This window comes from Scleropages formosus, chromosome 6 (genome assembly GCF_900964775.1).
Source record: "Scleropages formosus chromosome 6, fSclFor1.1, whole genome shotgun sequence".
Classification (NCBI taxonomy): Eukaryota; Metazoa; Chordata; class Actinopteri; order Osteoglossiformes; family Osteoglossidae; genus Scleropages; species Scleropages formosus.
In genome coordinates, this window is record NC_041811.1 from 4,108,642 (window position 1) to 4,118,097 (window position 9,456).

Sequence of the window (9,456 nt, forward strand, 5' to 3'; positions counted from 1 at the left end):
TATTTGTGAGTTCTCAGAGGATTCATCAATATATATTGTGAGATTTCACCAGAAGATCTGAATAATCAAGACTTCTAGAGGATTTAAAATGCATCAGGTTCAAAGCTCACAAAAAAATGGACAGGAGAATGGTGCTATATTTTCTTTAATTTGTGATACACTTTTTTGTCTTCCATAACCAGTCCACCAGAAATTTCTATTTACAACCTTGTCCTAATGCAGGGTAGAGGTGGTACTAGCTTATCCTGGAAGCATAGGGCACCAAGTTAAACAGGGAAATTCCCCAGAGATGATTCCAGTCCATCGTAGAGGGCCTCAACTTGTCTGTGAATGATTTTTCACTTATCTGTGTTTTAATACTGTAGGAGACTTTGAGCTGAGTCTTCAGCTTGTTTGCTTTCTGCTTCTCCAGGTGTGTCACACAGATTCAGCTACAGAGATGTACACACCAAGTGTTCAAAAGAAATTATTTGTATTTAGCTGCCCCAAAAACATTGAACTTACAGATATAAAGTCAAGTTCAGACAGATGGAGTTTTCTTCAGCATGGCATCTGGGACAGTCAGGGTGCACTGAGGAGATATTGGCACCTTTCAGACTGGATACAGCATTTTCGCAACAAAACATCTATTGTCTGCATGAAATATCATGTTGAATGTTTTTGTGTAACATCTGCATCAAGTTTTACTCAGAATGAACTTCTGCATGGATTCTGAATGTGAAATGTCTGCATACATTTCCAAAGATAGGGATGTGAGTACCCCTGTGCTGTCACAGTGGCTTTAAAAATAACGTGAAGAAAGAAATAATATAAAATAACATCTGTACTGTACTCATAACCTTTACACTACCATTATCTGTTCATCAGAACCAAGTCCTTGTGCTTGATTTCCAAATCATATGATCAGATTGTGTCAAATGGGCGCATAGAGTACATGGTACCACCAGAGGGCAGCAGCTGGGTTGCTCACACTCAGTTAGTCCATTGTCAGACTGGGATCAAACGTGTCGTCAAGCTTTCCATGGCTCTTCTCTGTGCCCAGCAACATGGGAGAAGCCTCTCTCTGAAGGTGCCTTACCTGGTCATCTAGTGTGAACTCTGAATTGTCCTGATGGTTTTGGGTTTCCTTATTCTGTCTACCATGGAGGGCACGGTAGCACAGTGGGTTGGACTGGGTCCTGCTCTCCAGTGGGTCTGGGGTTCGAGTCCCACTTGGGGTGCTGTGCGATGGACTGGCGTCCCGTCCTGGGTGTGTCCCCTCTGGCCTTATGCCCTGTGTTGCTGGGTAGGCTCCGCAACCCCGTATGGGTCAAGCGGTTCAGAAAATGTGTGTGTATGTTATGAGCCTGCATTTTTGACACTGATCAACAGAAAAAGATTCTTTAATGTCAGAGTGCAACACATTTATACAAATCTAAACAAAACTAAGTAACAGTTTCCTAAATAATCAAATTATTATTGGGTGAAGTTTTGTAGGTCAGGCAACACCTTATTTCTTACCATAAGAAATGAGGGTAATCAGTAACTATAAACTTGATAACTGTTCCCTAAATAACAAGGCGATTTTTCAGAATCAATGAGGCCCTTTATTAGAAGGAAGCCTATATTTACATTTATTTATTTAGCAGACACTTTTCTCCAAAGCAACTTCCAAGGAACTCTATGTAATGTTACCAGCCTACACACCTTATTCACCAAGGTGATGTACAATACTAGATACAGTGCTTAGAATGGGTCACTCACATACTATGGGTAAACCTAAACAGTATGTTTTTGGACTTCAGCGTGCCACCATGCTGCCCAGAATTTCATTCTGAATGTGTAGCACATGTTCTCCCTAGATCTACTTTAGACAAAGTAGGCAAAAAAGAGCAGACAGCTGTAGAAACGGAGATCAGCAAACATAAACGGCACCTAGAACACCCAATAGGAGAACAAAGCATGAATTATAGCAACTGTTTGATTTGACTAAAGACTAGGTTAACAACCACAGTGCACCTTCCAAACAAATTATGTAAACAAGTAAGACTTGAATGTATCATCCATCCTTTTGAGAACATGTACCATGCCCTGTTTTATCAAATTCAAAACATGACTGAGATGTACTGATGTAGTTATGAATGTCTGGTAACTTCCTATCTCAGTTGCTCCATTCAGTGGCTTATTACAATGGCAATGATATGCTGCTGCTGCCTAAATGTCTATTGCAAAACAACTGATGGCATCTGCTCTCCCATTGTCTCTGTCCACCACATTACCAGCAAATAATTCATTATTAATCATTAAGAACAATCATAAACAAGCTGAAAAACACCAAAACATCAGCTCTGTTCTTCTCAGCTACTATAAGACACACTGGTGGAGCTTTGTTTTATTTCTCAAATACCATCTCCTCTAACTCTAATAGAATGCTTTAATTTTTTGGTTATGAGATGATGATGATATGTGTGTGTGTGTGTGTGTGAGTGAGTGTATGATGATGATAACCATTCTCTTCTTCTATTGCACTAAGTTTGAATTGGACTAGAAGACATAATACACTTGTTCACCTCAGAACAATATCCCCCCCAAAAAAACATATATTTGCATATGAAAATTGATTCCTTTGTGCCACATGACAAGCTTTTGACATCATACAGTGGGATTTTTTTTTTTTTGTTATATCCAGTCAAGGTGATTTATGTGGCCTTTTTTCCAGAAACAGTGATTAATTTTGAAATGTAAATACAGTCTAGACCTGTTTAAATGTGTTTTAAGCATGTACCTGTTTAACTTGTTTTAGCATTATGCCCCTGATTTATGTGATTATTTATAATGTGTGATATGTAAAACTTAATTACACGGTTAAATATGCATTCTGCAGTTTCACCGTACTGTAAATGTTTTATTACATTTATTACTATAGATGAGGTCAGTCCATGATACGTTAACACACTCTGTTAAACACACACGCACACACACTTTCCGAACTACTTGTCCCATACGGGGTCGTGGGGAGCTGGAGCCTAACCTAGCAACTCAGGGCGTAAGACTGGAGGGGGAGGGGACACACCCAGGACAGGACGCCAGTCCGTCGCAAGGCACCCCAAGCGGGACTTGAACCCCAGACCCACCGGAGAGCAGGACCCGATCCGCCCCACCACGCCCCCACTCTGTTAAACACACAGTCCAAATATTGTAATTTCTGACTGTAGCATATAAAGCAAGCATGAATCATGTTCTAAATGTTCAAAAACTAATTGTCACAAACATAAGTCATTATCTCACCAGGGTGTATCCCCTCAGCGTTGTGCCCAATGCTTCACTACAACCCTGCTTAGGACGAACAGTTACTGAAATATGATGGATGGATGGATGGATGGATGGATGGATGGACGGATGGACGGATGGATGGATGGACAAATGAGTCATGCTGGTGTGATCATATTTTTGTTCCAGTATCCTTATTTTGATATTTTAGTAATATGTCAGGTGCAGTTTTTGAGGGTCTGTGAATGCATTATTTTTTTCCATAACAAATAATAGTAATTTAACCCTTGAATAACCATTTCCCACTTAATGGAGTGATTTCACAGAACAGATCAGACTCATTAAGAGGTGAACATCTGCACTTCTACCTGTATTCTTCCTCATTTTTCCTCTCTTTCTATTCATGATCATGCTCGGCTCAGTCCTTTACAGAGCCACTCCTGCAATGTAACGTAAATGTTTATATGTATCTCAAAAAAAAAAGAAAGTTCCTAGGAAGGTGATTAGGAATTGGCGATATTCTGGTGCATACAGTGAAGGAAACTAATTGTACTGAAGAGTCACATATCTGCAGCTGTGTCTCTATTTCCTAAGGTAATTTTAATTTTTTTGTATTTTCTATGAAATGTATGTACGTCGCTTTGGAGAAAAGTGTCTGCTAAATGAATAAATGTAAATGTAAGGGGGGGGCACGGTGGTCCAGTGGGCTTGGCCGGGTCCTGCTCTCTGGTGGGTCTAGGGTTTGAGTCCCCCTTGGGGCGTCTTGTGACGGACTGGCATCCTGTCCTGGGTGTCTGTGTGTGTCCCAGCCCTCTGCCCTGTGTTGCCGGGTTATGCTCCAGCTCGCCGCGACCCCCAGCTTCAGCCAGTGCGTGCGTGTGTGTGTGTGTGAGACACAATGTCCTGATCTCTCCTGAATGACACCCAGAGCAGCATTTTTGGTGTTTTTCAGCTTTAACATCTGACAAAATACATCACAGGACTAAGTTCATGGTTTATTGTTAAATGGTGTATGATTTATTATGGTTACTTTGGTCATTACTAGTGGAAGATTTATTTCTGTTGAGAAGGAATTAGATTTAGATTTATTTCATTTCTGTATTACAAAGACATCCTACAAAACATATAGTGAAGTGAATTCACATATCCAACTTTGAGTTCTTCCCATTTCCCACCTGACTCAGAGTGGAGGTGTTTCTATGTAAACAGATTGCTCAGGAGTGGCACATGAGCTACTGCCCCAGCACTAAGGCATTTTCCTAAACTTCAGGCAGGATCCACCCATTTGCAATGGAGCATTGGGTTGAGGGTTGGCCAAAAGGCTTGCTTCAGGAAGATTATCACCATGGAACTGACCAACTGACCTATTGCCCATAATGGTACTATGTAATAATCCCATCGGGAACATGTTTTAATCTTTTCTATAGGCTACAGTGAAGCATCTTACAGACAATCCTTGGTGGAACATGTCATAGTACAACTTCTGTTGGACAAGCAGTTCATGAATGTTACTGAAACGAAAGGCTGTGCTCCCAAGCATGCAAGAGCCATTACATCCTATGGGAATAATACACAGTGTCACCATAAATTAAGAAGTTCTGCCTATTACATTTGTCCCTGAGGATATTTAATCATATTACATGTGTGCTTCAACAAAGGAACTTCTTAAGTTGCACATTTTGTCAAAGTCATTTAACACATAACTCTGATGAGAAAACTTTATCAGAAAATAACATAACTGCTCTGGCTTATAGCAGAAGTCCTTTAACACTCTCAGGGCCAAATTAATATTAGTGGAAGGAAAAATCTGTACCAGCTGGTGCTAATTTGCAACATCTGCCTGAAGAGGGTTAAAGCAACTTCCGGTGTGAAAATAATGCAATTTCCATGCACAAAATCAGACTGCTCTGTGTCTCCCAATAAAAATAGGAACCATTTGCATATTAACTAGGAATCTGATTAACATATTAGCAAGAAATTCTACCCTTCTGTTAACGAGGGTCTAAAAAGGCAAAACAAATGACAAAAAAAAGAACACATAAAATGTGCATTGAGTTTTATAATACTTTTGGTCTGTAACGCCCGTACCCACAAGCTCAGTGACAGCACCTGTTGCTGATTAGCACGGCCAGGTATAAATGCCCCGCTATCATGGCGATGGGTGTGGAATCTACAGTGCCCATCTACTGGCTTGTGAATTCAGCAGTCTGTTTCCCTGTACCCTAGTCCCTGTTTAAATTTCCTGATTCTCCTAGGTTTTTTGACTTCAGCTTGTTCACCCATTAACTGAGTATTGCTTCGCCCCTGAAACGATGTTTGCACCTCGGAAGACACTTGCCTGTCCCTGACCTCAGTCTTTGATCGCTCCTGTGTTTTGGCACGGAAATAAAAGCACCTGTACTTGAGTCCAAACCCTACATCCTGGTCCCGTCCTCAACACTGACATGGTGTTTATCGCTTCAGTTGAATTCAGTTTATTTTTACAGAGCAATCTCGCACAGTGGCATAGAGCATTGAACAAAAGTACAAATTTATAGTTAGTTATATATTAAATTACTAGGATATTGATGCAATTATTAAACCTGTAAGCCTATTAGCCACAGAGGAAAGGAATAAAAACCTCCCAATCCGCAAGGCAAGGGAGAAAAATTGTTGATGGCTGCCCAGCCCTCTTGGGCGTAAGTTTATCCAGCAAACTTCCTGGGCATATCAAGTTTATACAGTTTTTGCATGTGTAAGGACTGGAGTTTTTAAGGAATCAAAAGCATTAGTATATATGTTACTGTCAGAAATGCCCCGTCTGTTTCTGTTTTCAAATCCCAACTTAAGACTTATATGTTCACTCGGGCATTCCACCTCATAATGTAATTCGACCTACCTTGGTTGTTTGTTTTATCACCTTTACAAAAATGCATTTTAAATTTACTTAAGTAACAAATTACTAACTCTGTCCTATCTTCTCGTTGAGCACTACCTCGCTACATAACACCTGAGGAGGCTGGCCAGTGGTGACAGACAAATCCTGTGCTGACAGAGGATGATATCCATCTGCCATGACGATCGAGACGTTCCATGCCGGGCTGGGGATCCAAGATGCCATTTACCAACATTATAATTACTTGTTAAACACTGGCTTACAAATTGTTACTTTCTAGAATGCCCAGGAGGGGTGGGCAACCACTGGCCCGTGGACCCCCAGAGTTTTTCTTCTCCCTCAACCTTCAGTTGGGAGTTTTTGTTCCTTTCCCCAGTGGCCAGTAAGTATACTTTTAGCTCTATAATAAGTTCTTCATTATGGTAGCCATTAGTTGACTGTCTTCTTTGTTTGTATCTGTTTTTCTTGCTGTATGCCTGTGTTAAAGCGCTCTGTGTCACTACGTGAGAAGAGCGCTGTATAAAAAATAAAAATAATAATAATAACATGTTTTGGATGTTCTTGCTCATGTGCCTTTTTGCTCTGTGTTCTTAACATTCCATATGAACATAGTACTAACAGCACTGAAAAAGTGGTGTGGCTTGTTTCTGTTGTGACTAAAATAGCTGGTGCTGTGTAAATACGTTAAAGGTGACTTGAGCAATGGCCGCGTCATGCTTTGCAGGCTACACTTTGAAAATGTTTCTGTAATGTTATAGTGTGTAACACAGAAATGCATTTCATTGTTTGGCACCAGTTGCATATTATCCATATAAGTAAAACTCGTTTTTTAGTAAAAATGAATGCCAGTGGACTAGGGTGCACGAATGGTGGGAATGGGAAAGTTGCATTTCAAAGGCTCTAGGAAGTCAAATAGAAGTATTAAACACCTTAAATGTATGTGCAAAAAGCAGTTCATGACCTCTAATTTACCTCCCATGGGCATGGTTGAAGAGACTCTGAAAACCACCTTTTCTGTTACACCCCAGAGGTTTCTGGAAGAAGGTTCCTCACTGCTCTGGGGGTACACCCATCGTTGGGGACTCCTGGTTCCATGGCATCCATCATGCATGGGCATCGGGAGCGCAGCCCCTTATAGACAGCGTCAGGATGGAAATGGGGCAGCCAAGACCCCCCCAGCAGACCTCGGAATGCAGCACGGAACTCAGGGCTGCGGCAGTAGATAATGGGGTTCAAACCCGAGTTGAGATAGCCCAACCAGTTGAGAAGACGGAATACAGTCAAAGGAAGTGCTTGTCGGTTGAACACACTGATGATGTTGGCCACAAAGAAGGGCAGCCAGCACAATGTGAAGGCACCCATGATGATGCCAAGTGTTTTGAGGGCCCGCTGCTCGCTGACTGCAGAGAGAAGCGTCAGCCGTCGCTTGCTGGCTTTCCTGTGATTAATGCTACCACTGAGATCACTGGTGCTGCACTCCAGCTCTGAGATGCTGCTGCGTTGGAAGAGCGCCGGGGTCTCAGCTTCAGATGAGGACTCTTCTCGAAAGCGCTGGCGGCTCCTCTGTATTAATTGCAACTGCCGGTTTGCAATCATGAAGACACGAACATAGACAAAGATCATGACCAACAAGGGGATGTAGAAAGAGACCACAGAGGAAGCGATGGCATAGGACTTGTTTGTGTAGAAGTCACAACATTTGGAATCATTGTAGCACCACTGGACCTCTGGATCATGAGTGTCGCGCCAGGACTGGTTCATAATGGGCACAAAGGAGACAAGCGCGGACACAACCCACACCGCACACACAAAGATCCGAGCACGCCGCTTGCTCAGCAGGGCCTGGTGCCGGAGAGGGTGCACAACAGCCACATAGCGATCCACGGCAATTGCACATAGTGTCTCAATACTGGCGGTCACACACAGCACGTCCACTGAGGTCCATAACTCACATGCTGTCTTGCTCAGTGGCCAGGCCCCAGTGGTGAGAATGGTGGCCCCCAACGGAACTACCACTACACCCATGATGAGGTCAGCACAAGCCAGGGACATGATGAAGATATTGGTGGTAGTCTGTAGTGGAGCATTATGGGCGATTGCCATGATGACCAGCAGGTTGCCCGCCACAATAATGAAGATGATGACAGTCAAAAGTAAAGTCAACCACAGGCCTGGGTGTGTGGGGTTCATCTGTGTGCCGTTTCCAGCCAATGACATCACTGTCATGGTCAGGTTCACAATCGTGGTCATGCTGACAGTCAGGGTCATGTTCGTGTTCATGGGGGCATTCATTTTTAGGTGATTGCTTTCAGCTGCAAATTTGCATACATGAGAAAATAAAGAGAAAATTAGCCTGAGAAACTCTGAGAAAAAGATCAGGTTTTCTCCAGTCTTTTCACAATTAAATGGCAAACTGGAGGTCAAAATTAAAAAAAAAAAAAAAAATCTGAGCTCTGTTTTCACCTCTTAACCTGCCCTGCCTTCTGCACTAATGTTAAATCAGCCTGTTTTTTTAAGCAGCCATGTGCTTCTATTCCCATGAATTCACTTGTAATACCTCAATCCATTATTACCATCATTCACCTTTCCATTGAATTTGAAATTTCAGTAAAATAAAAGTAGGCTTACCTCTTGACTCTGGCAGTCATCCATATGGCATCAGAGCAATGGAAAAGTGCCTGTATCCTTTTCAGTGACATGTCTTCCTCTATGTCTTCCCAGTTGTTAGTTTGTTTTGTTGTTGACAAAGCAGGAAAACTTTCAGAACAGCTCCATCTGTCCGCACATTGAATCTGCTGAGGCTCAGGGCTTAGTACTGCTGTAACTTGCACTTACAGCTTTAGGTGCTCCCTCCTCGCATCCAGCCCCCACCTCCCCCCCATACAGTGTTCTAACCCTTGTCTCCCTCCAACAGCTGGTGATAGAGGTGCCGTGTTCCTTTTCTTTTTAATGATTTTAATTGGCCCTCTGGTCCAAGGGGGTGGAGTCGGAGGAATGTACTACAGTGAAGACTATCAGTGCCTTTAGCAGTACAGACTTTGACTGCACTTGGTCCTGAGCTTGCCTGCCGTTGTTTTTGTAACTATTACAGTACCCCTGCCAGTAAATGCACAGTTTGTTTTTTTGTGTCTGCTGAATGCTGTTTGCATTAGCATGCTATGAGTAACTCAAATGTAAATTAGTTAGGGGTCTCCTAGTGAAGTTTACTATTTTACTGTGTAATGGATGAGAGGGCTCTGAATTAACTTCTTATTTCTTTAGATGAGGCACTATGTTGAAATTATTTTTGTTTTCCAGTGTTATTATTCACCATTATTAACGTCGAGCAGCGG

At 42.2% G+C, this 9,456-nt stretch overlaps 1 protein-coding gene across 1 annotated transcript; it reads right to left on the bottom strand.

Annotated features, from left to right (window-relative positions):
- Positions 1–6,606: 6,606 nt before the first annotated feature.
- Positions 6,607–8,996, bottom strand: adrb3b (adrenoceptor beta 3b). The gene is made up of 2 exons (XM_018734474.2): positions 8,753–8,996; positions 6,607–8,436 (listed from the first exon to the last, which is right to left on the bottom strand). Exon 2 carries the CDS (start codon positions 8,414–8,416, stop codon positions 7,142–7,144), a length of 1,275 nt encoding a protein of 424 aa, XP_018589990.1. The 5' UTR covers positions 8,417–8,436; positions 8,753–8,996; the 3' UTR covers positions 6,607–7,141.
- Between the last annotated feature and the right edge of the window lie 460 nt (positions 8,997–9,456).